Here is a 22,401-nt window from a genome sequence, read left to right as displayed (position 1 = left end):
ACAGTACTCTAGGTGTGGTCTGTCCATTGTCTTATACAAGGGAATAATCACCTCCTTATCCCTGCTAGAAAAATTCCTATATATCATTAACAATACACCATGAGCTACTCTTGCAGCCCGTCTGCACTGCCCAGAGAACTTCATATCTGCCTGCACAACCTGGCGCCTCCGTAGCCAGGTGGGAAGGAGCAGCAGTGCGTAGCACACGCTTCTTGATTAGACCGGGGTTCGAGCCCGTCACCACCAAATACGGAGGATGCAGAAAGGTCGGGGAATGACCACCGCATATCCCGGAGCAATATGGCCTTAGTTGCTAATGCTCCTATAAACCAAATAACAGTAACAACAACAGCCTGCACAACCACCCCCCAGGTCCTTTTCATTCTCTACCACTGTCAGTGTAGTACCACAGAGTTGATACGTTGCTTTTCTGCCACGAGCCTCATTAATTCATCCGACATCCATTTAGGCCTGAACCCTGAACTGTATTTTAGTTGGCATGAAAAGCCTAGTAGCCTCCAAGGTTAAGTTGCTGAAGGCTTCCTATTTAGAATTCACCGTTGGTAACATTATCAGTTGATGCCACTGTATAGAATTTAAAAACTCTCTGAGACCTCTGTAGTCACCTTTACAAAAACCCTTCCCTTTACACTTGATTGTAGTTCTTTAAGTAAATCTGACTTCAGCACACTGTGATCACTGCAACCTAGTGGTTCCTTTATGTGCAGGTTCTTAATGCATGAAGAATCACGAAAAAACAATCATCCAATAAATCCACAAAAACCTTGCTAGTGTGTGAGTGACAACCCACAAATTCCAGTCAATCTGGGAAACTACAATCCCCCATTATAAGACACTCTGATTTACTGGCCCACTCTATTTTTCTGCATAATTGCTCATTATACTCATCAGATTCATTAGGGCTATAACACACCCCTACTCCCATTTTACCTTTCCATGTGCTTATGTCACACCAAACTGACTCAACATTGCACTGTCCATTTATGTAAACTGAGTGCACTTCCTTCGATTTTATGTTTCTTAACTAACAGCATAACCCCTCCTCCTTTCCTACCCTGTCTGTCCTTTCTGTACACATTGTACTCCTCAAATTCCAATTCTGCACTGCTTATATCTGTGTGACACCATGTCTATGATATCCCAACAATATCTGCCTTTGATGTCTTGATAAACACTTCAAATTCTTCAATTTTATTTACTATACTTCTAGCATTGGTGTACATGCAAGTATACATGCACTATTTCTTACTCTTAGTTACCCTAACACAGCCCATGTATTAGGGTAACTAACACATGACTGTTAGTTACTAGTTCCATGATGACTACCAGCAGCTCTTGAAATCCCTGGCAACTTGCTCTCTCTAGGCTGCTGCTCTTTAAAATAGAAGCAGTGCAAGAATCATTTTCACTGCTGCCTGCGGCTACCGTTGATCTTTTAGCAGTGAACCCCCCGAAACTAGCAGTTTTCCAACCCACCTAATATTGCCTTAATAGCATCAGCAAATATTTTTGCACACTTTCTATTTAAGTATATCCCATCCCTGTAGAAGCTGTCTCTCCTGTTAGCAAGCACAGAACAAGCTGAAAACAATTCTACACCATGAGCCTTGCACAATCTCTCCATGGCTGAACTGATTGAAAAGGCTCTCATCATATACTCTGTCCTGTTGTATCTGGCCAGAATTGCAGACACTTTCAAATTTAACCCTAACTCGCGACTTTTTTTCAGCAATAACCTGTACTTGTTAAGTAAATCTGCAGATATCTTACTCTTAATGTCATTAGTGCCAACGGGTACAACAATATCATATTTTGTGCCGTTAAAAGATGATATCTGCTCTACAACATCATCAACTTGACATACCCTGGTCCTGTTCCACCTATCCTTTTTGCATACTACATTCCCTGTCTCCCTGACATTAGAGTTACTGATAATAACTATTTTCTGTGGCCCAGCACATTCTGCCTTGGATATTGCTGCTGTGTTGCGTGATGCACAGCATTGAGTTGGGCAGCTGAGAGATTGATGGTTCCCTCATATTAATTTTTTCTAGGGCATTTACTGTACACCTCAATCTCTCATAGACACTCATCACAACGCTGAGTTGACACCTAATTTTTTCAGTCTCTGCACCAAGCACACACACAAAGACATTCTCCTTGGCTAGGTCATGTCTGTTCTAGACAGGTCTGCAAACATTTCACATCTCACACATTGTTTTAGACTATGGTGCGTGGGAGAATTGGTTCTCCTGCGAGCTACAGAACTCTGGCTATTCTGTGAACACTGCTTTGCTGCTCTAGTCTGGGTCATGATTCCGGTTAAGTATAATTTAATTAACAATGAAATTTAATAAGATTAATAAATTTTATTGATAATACTATACTAATCTAACAGATTTCTAATTCACTGCTACATTTTTTGCTATCGAGTTTTATGTTACCTTACGGTATTCCGTATTGTATAACAATGGTGGCAAGTTACGAAAGTAAAATCTACGGACACAAAGTATTACCTTTCAAAATCACCATCTAAATTCAAAATAAACCACGGAGCTTAGCTAGAACTATAATGCTACTTATAGAAAATAATTGAGTATAACAGTTTAGTCAATAATACGACTAAATATAAATGAAAACTTAGCATTCGCCAGAGCTGCAAAAGTCTTCAATAACCTTGTACCCAAAACCCAAGCAAGCATATGCAGCATCAGCCAACCCCCCTCCCCCCTTCCTCTTTCACCTATTCATTCTGTACAATAGTTTGTCTACTTCTGCCTTGAATTTATTAAAGCTATTAACCTCCACAACATACAGAAGCTTGTTCTTGCAATCAATCACCCAATGCCTAAAGGTAAACTTCCATACATCTATTCTGCAATGGTCCTTCCTCAGTTTGAATTTGTGCACCACTTATGTATGTCTAAGCATGAGGAAAAATCCCGTCAACATTGAACTTGCTCAATCCACGCAAAGCCTTAAACACCTCGATCAAATCAACTTGGAGATGCCAGGTCACCAGCCACTGCAATTTGCAGAACTGAAGCCTTTCTTGGTAAGAGTACCCCTTTGTTCCCTTCATCAATCTCGTTGCCCTTCTCTATACTCATTCCAGTAGCTCTACATGCTTCCTAAAATGAGGACCCCCAAACCTGTTTGCAGTACTCAAGATGTGGCCTGACCATTGCTTTATACAATGGGATAATCACCTCCTTATGCCTGCTAGCAAAATTCCTGTGTATCATTGACTGAACACCATAAGCTGTCTTAGCAGCCTGTCTGCTTTGCTCAGATAACTTCATATACTACTGCACAATTACCCCAGGTCTTTTTCATTTTCCACTACCTTGAATGTAGTACCACACAGCTGGTGCGTTTCTCTGGGATTACTGCTACCCATATACATTTTTTTTTTGCATTGGTCAATATTAAACTTCAATTGCTATTTCCCAGCTCATCTGCCCAATTTTTCTAGAACCTGTTGCAGTAGCATACCATCATTCCTGTCAATACCACCCTTTGGTCACATTTGCACATTTCCAATCCGGTACCCACGGATTGGAAATGTGCAAATGTGACCAAAATCCACAAAGGAGTATCAAAGGGAGACATAGGTAATTACAGTCCTGTTAGTTTAACTTCTGTTCCAGGGAAATTAATGGAGGCACTAGTTAAAGAAGCATTTCAGGATCATCTAGACAAGACTTCAGTTATAGCTCGGACATAGCATGGGTTTGTTAAGGGAAAGTCTTGTCTGACCAGTTCGATTGGATACTATGATGTAGTCACAAAGCAACTGGATGCAAAGAATAATATTGATATCATATATTTGGATCTTAGAAAGGCTTTTGATATTGTTTGCACATGGAAGATTGCTGCACAAATTGGAGCAGTGAGGCATTGCAGGCAAATTGCTGCTATGGATAAAGGGATGGTTGAGTGGGAGAAGACAGAGATTGGTAATCAATGGACACTGCTTTTCGTGGACTAATGTTATTATGGAGTCTCCCAGGGTTCTGTGTTGGGTCCATTGTTGTTTTCTGTATTCAGTAAGGCTATTGATGATGGTATATCAGGCTTAATGTCCAAGTTTGCAGACGATATGAAGGTCGGCTGGGTTGTTAATCACAGTATGCCGCTGCAACATAATCTAGAAAAGTTGAGCAGATGGGCTGAGAGGTGGAAACTTTAGTTTCACATTGACAAATGTAAAGTACTGCATATGGAAAGCACTAACCCTAGTGTAACATTTCAACTGTGTGGTACTACACTGACATTGGTAGAGAGTGAAAAGGAACTTGGGGTAATTGTACAGGCAGATATGAAGTTTTCTGACTATGCAGATGGTCTGCAAGAGTAGCTCATGGTGTCTTGTCAGTGATATACAGGAATTTTTCTAGCAGGGATAAGGAGGTGATTATCCCTTTGTATAAGGCAATGGTCAGGCCACACTTTGAGTACTGTATACAGGTCTGGAGCAACGGCGGATTTAACAGCGGGCGCACCGGGCGTGCGCCCTGGGCCCCGACTTCTGAAGGGCCCCGCAAAACTCCAACTTTACAATTTTTTTCTAATGACAACACGTTTGATTTCATATCTGCAATTTTAATTACGTACATGTTTACAATCAGCGGTAAAACCCGATAGTATGTTTATCGCTTATTTTCATTATTTCATTACTACGCTGCATACTATACACATACTATGCTCTATAGGCCCCGAGCGGCTGCGCTACCGCTCAACGGAGCAATAGAATCGTATTTGCTTCTTTGTACTTACAAAGGTTCTCCTGCAGTGCAGACTTATGATATGCGCAAATACGCTTATATCGTATATTGTTGAAATTATATTAAGATAAAATTAATTCCTGTTGTTACATCAGCGCCTGGATTTTCGTAGTTTATGAATAATTTTTGAATTTTAATTAATCATTAATTTATTGCACTATAACGAAAAATCTCTTCTCTAGTATTCTAATTATTCAGACTCTTATATTTTATATTACTGAACAAACATTCTTTTCATTGGTAGGCTACCAATGGTAGCTAGCAAAATGAAACAGCAGCTATCAGGGGCTGAAAAAAGACAAATTAAAAAAAGACGCGAGCAAGTTGCCAACCAACAGAAAGGAGCATTGGACAAATTTATAACCGTACATGTTAATACATGTAATTAAAAATACATGTATTAACATGTATTTTTATTTTCCCTGTCTCTCTCTTTTTTTTAAGGGTCCCAATATTTTCTTCTGCGCCCGGGGCCTCAACCGACCTTAATCCGCCACTGGTCTGGAGGCCTCATTATAAGAAGGATGTACAGCTGTTGGAACAAGTACAGAGAAGAGCAAGATTAGTGAATGGAACAAAGGGGTGCTCTTACGAAGAAAGGCTTAAGTTTTGCAAATTACAGTGTCTGGAGACTAGGCACCTGCGAGATGATCTGATTGAGGTATTTAAAGCCTTGAATGGTTTGAGCATGCTCAATGCTGATGGGATTCTTCCTCTGGCTCAGACTAATAGCCAGAGGGCATAAATTCAAATTGAGGAAAAACAGTTGTGGGATAAATGTGTGGAAGTTTGCCTTTAGCCAGCGCGTGGTTGATTGCTGAAACAAACTTCCATCTGTTGTTTGTAGAAGTTGATAGGTTAAATAGATTCAAGGCAGAACTAGACAAACATTTGGAGTGAGTGGATGGGTGAAATGAGTATGGGGTGTGTGTGTGTGTGTGTGTGTGTGTGTGTGTGTGTGTGTGTGTGTGTGTGTGTGTGTGTGTGTGTGTGTGTGTGTTTTTTTTTTTTTTTGGCTGATGATATAGCATCAGCCAAAAGCTATATAAGCTTGCTTTCTTGCATCATGTGCCCTTACTAGTGCTAATACTCAGTATAGGTATACTCTTTATACTCTGTATAGGTTTAGCATTTGCTTCCTTTGACTGCATTAGACTACATCCTCTTTTTGATTCTCCATCCTGATCCTGAACTACAAATAAACAGTATTACAATTCCACTTGTTAATACTATTAGAATTCTTGGATTAATATTAGACAGCAAACTAAATTTCCAAGCTGACATCACTCATTTAAGAACTGCTTGATTAAAGTATTTGAATATACATTGATCAGTCTCATCCCTCATCCTATGATCAGTCATAGGGAGCTGACATGTATACTTTACTGCATCTTTACAGAACTTTAATCTGTTCATGCCTGGGTTATGGTTGTCCAATATATGACTGCCAGGAGAACTACTTTACAATAACTAATGTCATGCGGCACAGTTCTCTGAGGACTGCACTGGTAGATTTCAGGTCTTCTCCAATCCAAAGTCTGTATATTAAAGTGCATAATCCCCCATTACATCTTTGTAGGAAAACATTATTGCTTTTCTACACTGCTAAGATCCAGAGTCTTCCATCGCACCCCAGTTGGGAGTGTCTTTGTAATAATCGGTAGGATTCCTTCTGTGAGAATAAGCTACATGAAAATCGACCTGCATCACTCAGGATCAAAGAGCTTGTTCAGAGTTGAAATGTTGATTTAAGTGATATTTTTCAGGACACAACTGAACCTGTTCCACCTTGGACATGTGTTTCTGCTTCCCACAATACACATTTTCTCCATCTGGGGAAGAATGACACCTCCTTGCAATCTCAGACAGTTGTACTTAGCTCATGCAGCTCTGAACTCCCATTCCTGTAAAATATGTACTGACTGTTCAAAAACTGACAGTAGGTATGTGCAGTGAGCAATTTTCCCTTGATGTACTGTTATAGCCACACTACTGTTAGCATGCAGTGTCTTTACTGTTGAACTAGACACTATCAAGATAATGTAAATTGAAAATGTGCTTTGACAATTGGTCACAGATACGGAAAAGTGATACCAACAATAAACTGTACCAGATAAAACAAGATCCAAACCTGTGGCTTTCAATCTTCTGAGAAAACTGGTGTGATGAAGTGGTATTAGGAAGCCTGAGAATTCAACACACTCGTCATACCCATCTCTTCCTATTGTTTGGGAGAAAATCCACCCCAGTACTCATCCTGTTACAGTCCGTCATTTTTTGGTTGATTGTCCCTTATATTCAACCATCCTGTCAAACACTTTTCAGTCAGTCTCTTGTGCCTCACATGATTTATCTCATATCGTAGGAAATGATGCAAATATAGAAGAAACTTTAATCTATAGTTGGATCTCTATATAACGAAGTCGATCATTTGCTTAAAAAAATTCATTATAAAGAAATATAACCTTTTCAACAATGAAAAATACTGTAATTCAACATTCAGAAATATAGTAAAATATGAAAAACAAATCGGAAATAAGTGGAAAGGAATAAATTTTATAACATATTAAAACAATTAATTTATTAATACATACATATTAAGAAATGACGAAATGACTACTTACATGATGCACACAATATATTAGTACATGCCATGGCTCTTTTTAAATTTTTCCAGCCAACCAGAACTGGTTTGGAATGTTTTATGCTGCAGAAAAGATGCTGTTTGTTTGTTGTTTGGTTTTTAGGAGCATTAGCAACTAAGGCCATATTGCTCCGGGAATATGCGGTGGTCATTCCCTGACCTTTCCGCATCCTCCGTATTTGGTGGTGACGGGCTCGAACCCCGGTCTAATCAAGAAGCGTGTGCTACGCACTGCTGCTCCTTCCCACCTGGCTACGGAGGCGCCTTGCAGAAAAGATGCATACTACTTAATGTTTTCTTTTATTAATGGCCCTGACATTGATGTGTTTTGGTCTCAAATCAAAACTTCACCCACTTAAAAACGGCTTCATCTTCATACAGGCATACTTTCGCACACTTCCAACTAGGTCCAATTTCCTCAAACAGTTTGAGAATCAAAACACTGTTTTTCAGAATGGGTGACACACTACTACCAAATTTTAAAGCAATGTCTTTTTTTTTGTGCCCCGATCTACACTAGAAAGCACTTCCACTTTTTCCACAATACTCAAGGATTTCCTTTTAGACATTCCTAATTTTTTTATAGGGTGCTTACAGTAGAAAACAGGTTGACCAAAGCCAATTTCTGCATCGGGAATATCCTTAATCTTTGCCAATGGCTGAGGGAATATGCCTTAATCTTTACCAACTGCTATCTATGGACACGGACACATAGATAGGAGTTGACTAGCACAATTTCTTGGTACAGTAGAGGCGGTTGTATAGGTTTTACAGGCACCACTAAATTATGGAATGTTTTAGTTCTTAATTCATGCTCTTAAGAATTAAACCCAAGTAATTAATTGTTAATTCTCTTAGCTCTTAATTGCTGCTTTCTACAGCATGAGATCTATTGCCTAAAGGCCAGAGGTGCGAACAATACCAGAGCTTGAGGTGTAGGGAAGATGCCCTTGAAGAAATTAATATGAGGAGCCCGTCAAGCACTCAGCTGTCCAACTCAACACCAGAGCTCACTCTTGTGCAGGAGGCAACACAGCGACAATCTCCAAGGTAGATTTTTTTTTTTTTTTATGTAAACCCCAAACACGAAAGGTATTAGAACCTATAGTACTTAGTACCATGCTTGGGTTGGAGATTGAGAAGACGAAAGAAGATATTTGTTGACATTGGACTTGAACTTCTGTAGACTGTAATTTTCAGGAAATAAGTATGAAGGAAGGTTGTTCCAGAAACGGCAGTTGAATGAATAAACGAGGAAGATGAAAAGTTGGTTCTGTGAGTTTGAAAATGGACAGCAAATGGATGTTGGCTGGTGGCGGCACGTGTTCGGACTGTTGTGAAAGAGAGAGCGGGAATTATAGATGCCAATTCAGAAGAACAGTGCCCATGGAAGTATCTGTAGAAGAGGCATGCAGCAGAAACATTACTTCTATGAGACAGCGAGTGGAGAGACTCTGATAGAGATGAATCATTAATTAACCTAACTGCCCTCTTCTGAATGGAATCAAGAAGCCTGAGAGAGGTTTTGGGGGCACCAACCCCAGATGTGGGAACAATATTCCATGGCTGGGCGGATTTGCGATTTATACAGAGTGAGCAGCTGTTTGGAAGAAAAGTAATGCTGAGAGCGAAAGAGAAAACCACGTTTTTTAGATGCAGAGGAAGCAATATTTGTAATGTGCTTGTGCCAAGAGAGATTAGAAGTCAGGGTAATCCAAAACCCAAAAGAGAGATATCATTTTGCCTAGAAATCGGAGTGTCACTAAAGATAAGCATAGGAGCAGAAGAATCCTTTTTGCGAGATATAAGACAAGACTGAGTTTTAGAAGGGTTGAAATCAACTTAGTTGTCTTTGCCCCACTGGAGAATTACCTGAAGATCGGCATTTAAGGAATTGGTAGCAGATTTTCGAGAAATTGAAGCTGATTGAGCAGGACAATGATTAGGTTTTGCAATGTGCTGTCATCGGCAAAACTATGGATAGGATTTCCAGTCAATGGAAGAAGGTCATTAATATGCAAGAAGAAAAGAGTGGGGGAAAGAACTGAACCTTGGGGGACACTGGCATTACTGGAGAAGATAGAAGACAGAGAGGCATCTACCATCAACCTCAGTGCGCGATCAGAGAGAAAACTGGATAACTAATTACTAAAAACAGTTGGCAAACCATAAGAAGGCCTCCGTAGCCGACTGGGCAGGAGTGGGAGTGCAGTAGCACACGCTCTTTGAGTAGACTGGGGTTCAAGCCCCTGACTGCTGAATACGGTCGATCCGCCAACCCGCACTGGACCAGCGTGGCAGATTATGGTCCATATTTTCCTCAACATGAATTGTTGAGGAGGCTTACATCCTGCAGTGGGTTGATAATGGCTGCACTTTACTTTTTTTTAAACCATAAGATGGAAGCTTGTTTAGAAGACCTTTATGCCAAACACGATCAAAAGCCTTTGAGATGTCAAGAGCAACTACTTGTGTTTCACCGAACCTTTCCATTGAATTAGTCCATAAATGGGTAACATAATCCAGAATATCACCATTGGATCGGCACTGACGGAATCCATACTGGCGATCGTTGATCAGACGGAAGGTTTCTAGATAGTTTGAGTTGGCAGTTAATTGATTTCTCCATTACTTTAGAAAGAGTAGAAGTAATTGCAATGGGACGATAATTGGATGGGAGGGATTTGTCACCCTTTTTAGGAACTGGCTGGATATGAGCAAATTTCCAAGCAGAAGGAAAAACACCTTTGGAATAAGAAAGTGAAAAAAGCTGGCAAAGAATAGGTGTAAGTTCGGGAGCACAGGTTTTGAGAACAAGTGGAGAAATACCATCAGGACCTGGAGCTTTCTTAGCATCAAGGTTTGCCAAAATCCTTCTGATATCCTTTTGACGGAAGACCACAGGAGGCATTGAATGGAGCGTGTTGGGCATGGTGGGAGGTGTTTTACCAAGATCATTAATACATGAGTTGGAAGGAAAATGGGATGCTAGCAGGTCAGCTTTATCTTTGGCTGAAGTGACAACAGAGCCATCTGGTTTGGACAGAGGTGGGTGCAGAGATGGGCAAAAGTTGCGGCCAATGGCTTTGGCAAGAGACCAGAATGCTCGGCTACCACTAGAACAAGAAGCAGGTTTTCTACTCTTAGTCTGTTCAAACTCTAGTTTGGACTGATTAATAACTGCTTTACAATTGTTGCAAGCTTTGGTGTAGGCAGAAAATGAAACTGAAGAATTAGAAACAAGCCAATTACGATATGCAACATTCTTCTCTTGAACAGCCTTAGCACATTTATTGGAAAACCAAGGTTTAGATAAAGGACGAGATTTTAAAGTGGAGTGTGGGAAAAAGGATTCCATTCCTGCAAGAATAATTTCACTGACACGATCTGAGCAAACGTTGACATCAGAAGTTTTGAAACAGTAATCCGACCAAGGAAAAGAAGAAAAGAAATCTCGCAGGTCATCCCATTTTGCATTCTTGTAATGCCAAACAACACGAGGTTGGGAATAGCCGTGAGATTAAGGCTCCATTGGAGAATGGAGCCTTACTCTGCCAGGGCAAAAGTTGATGATGTTATAGAGCAGATATCATCATTTAAGGGCACAGAGGGTGATATTTTTGTACACGTTGGCACCAATGACATTAAGAGTAAGAGATCTACAGATTTTCTTAACAAGTACAGGTCAGTGTTGAAAAAAATGTCGAGAGTTAGGGTTAAGTTTGAAAGTGTCTGCAATTCTGCTCAGACATGATAGGAGGGAGTATATGGTGAGAGCCTTGTCAATTAATTCGACCCTGGAGGGATTGTGCAAGGCTCATGGGATAGAATTTTTTTTGGCGTGGTCTGTGTTTGTTAACAGGAGACTGCTTCTACAGGGATGGGATACATTTAAACAGAAAGGGTGCAAGAGTGTTTGCTGATACTGTTGAGGCAATGTTAGGTGGGTCAGAAAACTGCTAGCTTTTGTGGAATTCACAGATTAAAAGGTTAAAAGTAGCTGCATGTAGAGGTGAAGGTGATTCTTGCACTACTTCTATTAGAATCAGCAGCAGCATGGAGCGAGGGGTGCTGGGGGTTGCAGGGGTTATGCTGTTAATTAAGAAAAACATAAAATCAAAGGAAGTGCATCCAGTTGACATAGATGGACAGTGTAATGTTGAGTCAGTTTGGTGTGACATAAACTCTGGGAAAGCAAATATAACAGTAGGAGTGTGTTATAGGCCTAATGAATTGAATGAGTACAACAAACAATTGTACAGAAAAATAGAGTGGGCTAGTAAATCAGAATGTCTTATAATAGGGGATTTTAACTTCCAAGATATTGACTGTAACTTGTGGATTGGTCACTTGCACACTAACAAGAATTTTGTGTATTTATTGGATGTTTGTTTTCTGAAGCAACATGTTCGAGAGGCAACCAGAGAGGGTAATATTCTTGATCTAGTTATCAGCATTGATTATTCGTGTATTAAGAATTTGCAGATAAAGGAACCAAAAGATGACAGTGATCCAAGTGTACTGATATGGAATTTACTTAAAGACATAATTACCATCAGGGGTAAAGGAAAGGGATTTTGCTTCCGTAAAGGTGACCACAGTGGTCTCAGGCAGTTTTTAAATTCTGTACAGTAGGACGTATTGGTGATGCAAATTCTAAGTGGGAAGCATTCAAGGAATTAATTGTGGAAGCTACTAGACATTTCATACCTATTAAGAAATATTCAAGGTTTAGACTTAAATGGTTGTCAAATGAACTAATGCGACTCGTGACAGAGAAGAAAAATGCATGGGATGCATATAAATTATCAGGCGACACAGAAGCCTATGGCAGATATAAGCTAGTCTGTAATCAAGTCACAAAGGAGGTTAGGCAAGCAAAGACAGAATACAAGAAACCTTTGGCAAAGGATGTTAAAAAACATCAAGGATTTCTTTACTGATATAAACTATAAAAGAAGGGGATGGATCTGATTGGTCCACTTGATATTGATGGTTTGACTATTGATCCTGCTCATACAGCTAACAAACTGAATGTGTATTTTGCATCTACATTCATACATGAGTTATTAAGGAAGGAAAATGCGAGGGGTTTATCAAATTGTAACAGGGTACTTAATGATTTTGTAAAAATTGACAGGAAAGTGGAGGAGAAATTGTTGAAGTTAAACATAAGAAAGACACCTGGGGTGGATGGGATCTATCCAGTTATATTAAAAGAGGCGGCAATGGTACTAAGAAAACCCGTAGCCATAATTATGAGAGCATCCTTGGATTCAAGGGAAGTGCCCATGGACTGGAGATGTGCAATTCCACCAACCAACCACCCTCTGGCTAAACGCAAATTTCCGTATGCCTATCCTACATCTGTCTTTCCTCAATTTGAATTTATGCCCTCTCAGGTGATTATTCTGAGCGAGAGGAAGAATCCCATCAGCATTGAGCATGCTCAAACCATTCAAGGCTTTATACACCTCTATCAGATCACCTCGCTGGTGCCTAGTCTCCAGACACTGTAATTTGCAAAACTTAAGCCTTTCTTCATAAGAGCACCCCTTTGTTCCATTCACTAATCTTGTTGCCCTTCTCTGTACTCGTTCCAGCAGCTCTACATCCTTCTTGAAATGAGGCCTGCAGACCTGTATACAGTACTCTAGGTGTGGCCTGACCATTGCCTTATACAAGGGAATAATCACCTCCTTATCCCTGCTAGAAAAATTCCTATATATCATTGACAATACACCATGAGCTACTCTTGCAGCCCGTCTGCACTGATCAGAGAACTTCATATCTGCCTGCACAACCACCCCCAGGTCCCTTTCATTCTCTACCACTGTCAGTGTAGTACCACAGAGTTGATACGTTGCTCTGGGGTTGCTGTTTCCCATGTGTAGTACTTTACATTTGTCAATGTTAAATTTCATTTGCCACCTCTCAGCCCATCTGCTCAACCTTTCCGGATCCTGTTGCAGCAGCATAGTGTCAGTGGTGTCCTTGACAACCCTGCCTACCTTTTGTATCGTCTGCAAACTTCGACATTAAGCTTGATATACCCTCATCAGTATCATTTATGAATACAGAAAACAATAATGGACCCAACACTGAGCCCTGAGGGACACCACTAATAACATTTAATCCACGTCGAGCAGTGTCCATTGATTACCACTCTCTGTTCTTCTGTTCTGGATAAAATAATGGAGTCGCTGGTTAAGGTGCATTGCAGGATCATCTAGACAAGACTGCAGTAATAATTCAGACACAGCATGGGTTTGTGAAGGGAAAGTCTTGTCTTACAAATTTGATTGGATAGCATGGAAGACTACTGTACAGATTGGTGCAAAATGGTATTAAGATAAGTTGCTACAATGGATAAAAGGGTGGTTGAGTGATAGAAGACAGAGGGTTGTAATTAATGGATGCTGTTTTTTGTGGACTAATGTTATTAGTGGAGTCCCACAGGGTTCGGTGTTGGGCTCAGTGTTTTTTTTTGTGTATTTATCAGTGATATTGATGAAGATATATCTGGCTTAGTATCAAAGTTTGCAGATTTATTTATTTATTTCGTATGATGTGATCAATACACGGAGGAACCAGTTTTTTCTTGATTTCTTCGTGTATCTTGGCCGGGATATCCAACCAACCGGTTGGTTCGGCACCATCATGATATCCAGCCCGAGGCGGGAATCGAACCCCCGACCTTTAGGTTGCCATGCAGGCACTTAACCTATGCGGCTAGCCCGGTCGGCAGTTTGCAGATGATACAATGGTTGGCAGTGTGCTACTGCAACAGGATCTAGAAATTTGGGCACATGGGCTGAGAAGTGGCAACTGAAGTTTAAAATCGAAAAATGCAAAGTACTACATGTGGGTAGGAGTCACTTAGGGTGGTAGAAAATGAATAAAACCTGGGAGTAAATTAACTGTCAGATACGAAGTTTTCTGAGCAATGTCGACAGGCTGGAAGAGCATGTCACAGGGGTTTTGTCAATGATATACAGGAATTTTGCTTGCAGGGAAAAGGAGGTGATTATCCCTGTGTATAAGGCTCTGGTCAGGCCACGCCTTGAGTACTGCATACAGGTCTGTAGGTCTCATTTTATTAAGGATGTAGATTTGCTTGAGCATGGACAGAGAAGGGCAACAAGATTGGTGAGGGGAATGAAGGAATCCTCTTACCAAGAGAGGCTTAAATTCTGCAAATTGCAGCGTTTGGAGACTAGCCACCTGCAAAGTTATCTGATTGAGGTGTATGAGGCCTTGAAAGGGTTGAGCATGCTGGATTCTGATGAGATTCTTCCTCTTGCTCAGATTACGAATCGAAGAGGGCATGAATTCAAATTGAGGAAAGACAGTTAGAATAGATGTGCAGAAATTTGGCTTTAGCCAATGGGTGGCTAATTAATTAATCAATTAATTGCTGGAACAAACTTCCATCTGTCATTGTGGAATTTGATAGCTTAAATAAATTCAAGAAGGAACTGGATAAACTTTTTGAGGGAATGGTTGTGTGAAATTTATTTATTTATTTATTTATTGTTATATTTTTATTTAATTATTTTATTTTTTTATTTTTATTTATTTATTTTTTGGCAGGTGCTATATAAGCTTGCTGTCTTACGTCAGATGCCTTTATTATTACTATTAACCAGGTTTCTTGAAATCAATTCATTATATGGAAATTTTCTTCGTAATGCGGAAACTATTTTCAATGTAATGTCCAAGGGGAAATCAAAAAAGATATGCTAAATAGAAAAATCTGCTATATGGAAGTTTGTTAAAGAGAGGTCAGACTGTATTTAAAATGTATTGGCCTATGAGGAACATATTATCGAACATTATAACAATGTGCTGCATGTAAACAAATTATGAATAGACTCCATTTGGCCTCAGTAGCCATTGAATCATTAATACCAATAGCAACAACAGCATATTTTCAATATTGAACATTTCTATCTGTGTATTGAAAAAGCCATAGCTGCAGAAAGAATGTACAAGAATAACTTTCAAATTTAAATTTGTCACCTTGTGTGCATCATCTGAGAAACAAATATTTTGTAATCTTTCATGATGGTAATGTCAGAATTCACATTGTCTGGTGAATGAGGTTATTAAATGCACTGCATCCTTTTTTTTTTTTATAGATCCATCATTTACAGAAAGTGCTGTTAAAGAAAAAAGATCCTGTTACCCATGTCTGCTTCCTAGAAGAAACATTCAAGGTATGTGCAATACACAGTTCAGCCTTACTTTTTAAGATTTTGCTGTTGTACAGTTTGAGGCAGGGAAACAGGCAATTTTAAAAAAACCTCTGTAATTAAAAAAAGAATTTGTATTTCCGAAATTACAAATATGCCATAAGTACTTAGCATGCCATTTATTTCTTGAAGATGAAAAAAAAGCTGTGAATTAGGGTTGAATTTGAAAGTGTCTGCAATTCTGCCCAGACACGACAGGAGTGAGTATATGATGAGAGCCTTGTTGATAGACTAATAGATTAACAGTAGCCACTGGCAGAGGTGAAAGTGATTCTTGCACTGCTTCTATCGGAACAAGCAGCAGCCTGGAAAACAAGATGCAGGATATTTCAGAGACTGCTGTGAGTCATTGTGGTACGGGTAAACACTTGGGTTGTGTTAGGGTAGCTCAGAATATGAACAGGTGCATGTATACTTGCGTATATACCAATGCTAGGAGTTTCGTAAATAAATTCGATGAATTTGAGGTCTTGGTCAAAACATCAAAGGCAGATATTGTTGGGATATCAGAGATGTGGTGTCACACAGATATAAGGAATGCAGAACTGGAATTTAGGAAGTACAATGTGTACAGGAAGGATAGACAGGATAGCAAGGGAGGAGGGGTTATGCTATTAGTTAAGAAACACAAAATCCAAGGAAGTGCAGCCAGTCAACATCACTGGACAGTGCAGTGTAAAGTCAGTTTGGAGTGACATAAGCACTGAGAGATCAAAATTGAGAGTAGTAGTGTGTTATAGGCCTAACGACTCTGATGAGTATAATAAGAAACTGTACAGGGAAATACAGTGGGCCAGTAAATCAGAGTCTTATAATTGGGGATTTTAATTCCCGGATATAGACTGGAATTTGTGGTTTGGTCACTCACACACTAGCAAGGCTTTTGTGGATTTATTGGATGATTCTTTTCTACATCAGCATGTTTGGAAGGGAAGTAGAGGAAGTAATACTCTTGATCTGATTATCAGTAGTGATTCTTCATGCATTTAGAATCTGCAGATAAAGGAACCAATAGGTGGCAGTGATCGCAGTGTGCTGAAGTATGATTTACTCAAAGAGGTAACTACCATCAGGGGTAAAGGGAAGGGTTTTGCTTTTGTAAAGATGACTACGGTGGCCTGAGACAGTATTTAAATTCTATACAGTGGGACCAACTTGTGCTTTGAAAACAGGAGGCATTCAAGAATTAATCTTGGAAGCTACTAGGCTTAACATACCAACTAAGAAATATTGTTAAGGTTTAGGCCTAAATGGATGTTAGATGAACTAATGAGACATGTGGCAGAGTAGAAAAATTAATGGGGGACATGGAAGCCTCTGATATTTATAGGCTGGTCTATAACCAAGTCACAAAGGAGATTAGGCAGGCAAAGGCAGATTATGAGAAATCTTTGGCAAAGGATGCAAATAAAAACAGCAAAGAGTTCTTTACCTATGTAAACTCTATAAATAAAGGAATGAATCAGATTGATCCACTGGATATTGATGGTTCAACTGTTGATGACCCTTCTGATGATGAGTATTTTGTATGATACTGTTGATGAGTATTTTACATCTACATTCACACATGAGGAGTTATTCAGGGAGGGGAGTGCCTGATGTGAATTAAACTCACATCAGGCACTCCCCTCCCTGAATAACTCCTCATGTGTGAATGTAGATGTAAAATACTCATCAACAGTATCATACAAAATACTCAGTTATAGCTCGGACACAGCATGGTTTTGTTAAGGGGTAGTCTTGTCTGACCAGTTTGATTGGATACTATGATGTAGTCACAAAGGAACTGAATCCAAAAAATAATTTTGATATCATATACTTGGATTTCAGGAAAGCTTTTGATACTGTTACACATGGAAGACTGCTGTACAAATTGGAGAAGTATGGCATCAAGTGTAAGCTGCTACAATGGATTAAGGGATGATTGAGTGGGAGACAACAGAGAGTGGTAATCAATGGACACTGCTCCTTGTGGACAAATGTTATTGGTGGAGTTTCCAGGGTTCAATGTTGGGTTTATTCTTGTTTTCTGTATTTATAAATAATATTGATGATGGTATATCAGGCTTAATGTCCAAGTTTTCAGACGATACGCAAGTTGGCAGGGTTGTTAAGGACACTAATGACAGTACACTGCTGCAACAGGATCTAGAAAAGTTGAGCAGATGGGCTGAGAGGTGGCAATTGAAGGCTAACATTGACAAATGTAAAGTACTATATATGGGAAGCTGTAAGCCCAGAGTAACGTATCACCTCTGTGGTACTACTCTGACAGTGGTAGAGAACGAAAAGGACCTGTGGGGTAATTGTGCAGCCAGATAAGAAGTTTTCTGAGCAGTGCAGACGGTCTGCAAGAGTAGTCCATGGTGTGTTGTCAATGATTAACAGGAATTTTTCTAGCAGGGATAAGGAGGTGAATATCCCCTTGTATAAGGCAGTGGTCAGGCCACACCTTGAGGCCTCATTTTAAGAAGGATGTAGGGCTGTTGGAACAAGTACAAAGAAGGGCAACAAGATTAGTGAATGGAATGAAAGGTTGCTGTTATGAAGAAAGGCTTAAATTTTGCAGATTACAGTGTCTGGAGACTAGGCACCTACAAGGTGATCTGATTGAGGTGTATAAAGTCTTGAATGGTTTGAGCATGCTCATTGCTGATGGGATTCTTCCTCTTGCTCAGAATAATCATATGAGAGAGCATAAATTCAAATTGAGGAAAGACAGTTATAGGATAGATGTGTGGAAGTTTGCCTTTAGTCAGTGGGTAGTTGATTGGTGGAACTGACTTCCATCTTTTGTGGTGGAAGTTGATAGCCTAAATAAATTTAAGGCTGAGCTGGACAGGTATTTGCAACGAATGGAGGAGTGAAATGGGAGCTGTTTTTTTTTTTTTTTTTTTGGCTGATGCTGCATAAGCTTGCTTTATTGCCTCATATGTCTTGCTAATGCTAATGATATCCTCGAGGTGACTGCCGTCTCTGATCGGGTATTCTTTTAACCTTCCAAGTTTCCCATGATGGAGCATAATATATCCAAAGAAATTTCAGCAATTACTTCAAAAATTCTTTCTTTCTTTCGGTCTTCAATATTTTGTTTTGGTGATAAGAGTACACCTTCCTTTTGTTTGATAATAAGAGTACACCTTCCTTAGGTTTGGGGACCAAGAAAAATGTCAGCATTCCTGGGGATGGTGTGAATATGAAAAAGCAGCCATATCCCATATATTTACACCCTGGTGGTGTGAGATGTTGCACCATCTTGTTGAAACCATGGTTTCAACAAGATTGCTGGCCTCATTAGTATTAGCCATATAGTGCGAGGAAGCCACAGACTTTTATTGCACTGCCTCCCCACCAAAAAACCCTACCTGTGTACCCTGTATGCACGACATGTTTATTGTGAAAACATCTTTGACTAGAATCAGAACTGTTTTAAAATCGAACATCTAGAACCATCATGAGCATAAAACAATGTAACGTTTTATGTTCATGTTGCTACTTACTCTACCAAATTAACATTAGTGACATTAGTGCCATTAGCCTCATATTTCATTTTGAAATATTTAGTATGAACGATGTCACGTTTTATGTTTACGGCTGCTATTTACTCCACCAAATCAATGTTTTAGAAGAGGTTAGTGAAATCCAAGCCAATAGCCTAATTGCCCATTTGATTTTAGCCATTTGTTGAATAGTATAATGTCACAATCATTCTTCCTGCACTTACAACTGCAGGAAGTAAGTTTGTGACATATTTGTATTGTTGATTTTGAAGTTATGATCACGACGTTTTTGTATTGTTGATTGTGACGCATGATTTTGACGTATTTGTATTGTTGATTGTGAAGTATTTGTATATTTGTTACATTCCATTGTTAGATGCTGCTCTAGGTGTTTTTCCATCGGTAATTTTCTGATTAGTGAAAAGGACTGAATACCACACTGCTATAGCCTTTGTATCAATGATACCGAAGGCAAATGCATAACATTGTCGAGAGTATTGAGCAAGGCAACCTAACAAAATAAAGATGGAGGTAGTAATGAGCGCGTGAGAATCACAAAGACTATTGTGGTTGCGTAAAAGATAAACAGAAAATCAAGCAGTGGATTTAACAGTGCTCAAACTATTATATTAGGGCCACCCATAATTTCTTATATACAATAATGTATATAAGAAGTGAGTATTAATTATGTACAGTGGAACATTTCTCCAGTTACGGAGCAGATGAGTTTAAATGATCAAGCTCCTTTTCCTTATGTCAATTACTATTCACATTTGCAAGTGTTCTGTATTCTACACTTGCAATCGTTTATGGTTGGAAAACAACACAAAAAAACCAGCTGCTAAAGATGCACCATTGATATGCACTGCATTTCTCAAAGTTCATGTCGAAGTAATCCTTGCGTGTAATAGCTGCAATGGATCACTTAAGAAGAACACTATTCTGGTGCTATCTAAGTCGAATGGCTTTTTCTACCCAGAAATTCCATCGCATCTACTGAAGTTGGATTTAGTGACAGAGCGCCTTATTTCTCCTCACTTACCGTTCATGCAAATAAGGTGCCTGAGACATTCATATGGACAATATGGCATTCTGGGCCAAGTAAACAATGTGTCTGTTTCAGTCAACATGATGGCGCATCGCTTGCCAAGGAAGCTTGACTGAAACACGCACATTGATCACTGGCCGCTGAATGCTGTATTGTCCATATGTGTGCGTGAGGCACATCATTTCTACATATAAAAGTCCAGCTATTTTGTCAGGTTAGTAAAAAAGCGAGTGGTTAAAGCATGGCTTCAATACATGCTTCTCTGTCAATTGAGTCAAATCACAATAGATCAGTCATTCTTTGATGACATCCATGTGGAAATTAATTTGGCTAAAGATGACATAAGCAAAGCAGTTCTGATAGAGGAAAATCTCATCACCCAACATCAAATGTTATTGTGGAGTGACGATAAATATCTTGGAATCATCCTAGGAGAAACTATCATATATCATAGAGCTTACTGTTTGATGACCACGCAGAAGAACTCTCCTTTCCCAGCATTTATCTAGGAAAATTCAGAACGTTCAGAGAGAATTTACATGTGACTTTGTTCATGATGGCAATGAGTGAGCTCAGATGAGCTGATTGATGCCGTACTACTCCATATCATCTCCTTTACATAGCAATGAAAATAATGAGATTGAGAACAAGAGACTCTGACAGTGGCTTTCAAATACATAGGTAAAGTGAGCAAGTTCAATCCAAAGAACATATTAACAGCTGTATTGAAAACAATTTGGCCTTCCTAAGGACAATTCCAAACTCGACATACTACTGGATTCAATGTAATCGCAATCTATTCACTATGATTATACAGCATGGTAAACCCACAGTGTTCTTGACTCTGAGTGCCAGTGAAATCGGTTGGTCGGACTTGTTTCTGCTGTTGTACAAGTTACAGAATAAAAGGCGCGATATTAGTGAGGACAACACGTGCAACACGGACCTCATGCAAAGGGCAATGCTAATGAACGAAGATGCTGTAGCATGCGATATTCTTCAAGAAGCTTGTGGATGAAATTATGAACAAATTGCAGTCAAAACATTATAGCACATTTAGCAATCTTTTTTCAGGGGCATAGAAGTTCAACATGCGCACATTTTTCTGTGGCTCAATAACGCTCCCAAAGATCCTTTGGATGAGAACAAAGAAGACACCATTGCAATGATTGACAAGATAGTGTCTATCACCGCTAGTGAGGCTTCAGGCATCATCAAGCATCAAACTCACAAACATACATTCATGTGGTGCAAGAAAATAATGCCAGGTAAACGACAGATATGTCGATTTGAAGCACCATTCATGCCTTGTCGCATGAATGGTGCTTCAATTCAACAAAATCATGTTGACACATCATTTCTATGTCACAGAATCATCATTTGACATCATTTCTGTAATTGACACCTCTTTTATCCCCTTGGAATTCACTATTCTGTCAAGATTTTGCAACGTGTCATTTCTGGTTTTTCGATTTAACTGGAATGGATGTCATTTCCGTGTTACAGAGACAAGGAGGTGATTATCCATTTGTATAAGGCAGTGATCAGGCTACGCCTTGAGTACTGTGTACAGGTCTAGAGCCCTCATTTTAGAAAGGATGTAGAGTTGCTAGCACGAGCACAGAGAAGGGCAACAAGATTGGTGAGAGGAACAATGAGGTGCTCTTACCAAGAGAGGCTTAAGTTCTGCAAGTTGCAACATCTGGAGACTAGGTACCGGTGAGGCGATCTGATTGAGGTGTATAAGGCCTTGAATGGTTTGAGCAGGTTCAGTGCTGATGGGATACTTCTGCTTACTCAGATTAAGAACTGAGGGGGCATAGATTCAAATTGAGAAAAGACAGTTGTAAAAAGATGTGTGGGAGTTTGTCATTAGCCAATGGGTAGTTGATTTCTGGAACAGACTTCCATCTGTTGTTGTTGTGGAAATTGATGGCCTAAATAAATTTAAGGCTGAACTAGACAAACATTTGGAGTGACCAGATGGGTGAAATGGGATTTTTTTTTTTTTTTTTTTTTTTTGGCAGATGCTGTATAAGCTTGCTTTCTTGCATCATATGCCTCAACTAATGCCAAGTCTAAAATCTTGACAAATTGATTTTACTTCAGTCTGAAATTTTGCAGATGCCACCAATGATGTTTTCAC

The 22,401-nt window shown here is 39.5% G+C and overlaps 1 protein-coding gene across 1 annotated transcript in view; it reads left to right on the top strand.

The window, feature by feature from the left end:
- The window catches only part of fws (Conserved oligomeric Golgi complex subunit 5 four way stop), a 372,604-nt gene that overhangs the window by 121,481 nt on the left and 228,722 nt on the right, over nt 1-22,401 (top strand). Inside the window, exon 8 of the mRNA XM_090384621.1 lies at nt 15,594-15,671. Coding sequence (XP_090240747.1) covers nt 15,594-15,671 — 78 coding nt within the window. The remainder of the gene's footprint in view (nt 1-15,593; nt 15,672-22,401) is intronic.

Source organism: Mastigoproctus giganteus, chromosome 11 (genome assembly GCF_048544385.1).
Source record: "Mastigoproctus giganteus isolate SK-2022 chromosome 11, ASM4854438v1, whole genome shotgun sequence".
NCBI classification, from domain to species: domain Eukaryota; kingdom Metazoa; phylum Arthropoda; class Arachnida; order Uropygi; family Thelyphonidae; genus Mastigoproctus; species Mastigoproctus giganteus.
The sequence above is the reverse complement of the archived record's forward strand: the minus strand, read 5'-3'. Positions and strand labels throughout refer to the sequence as shown.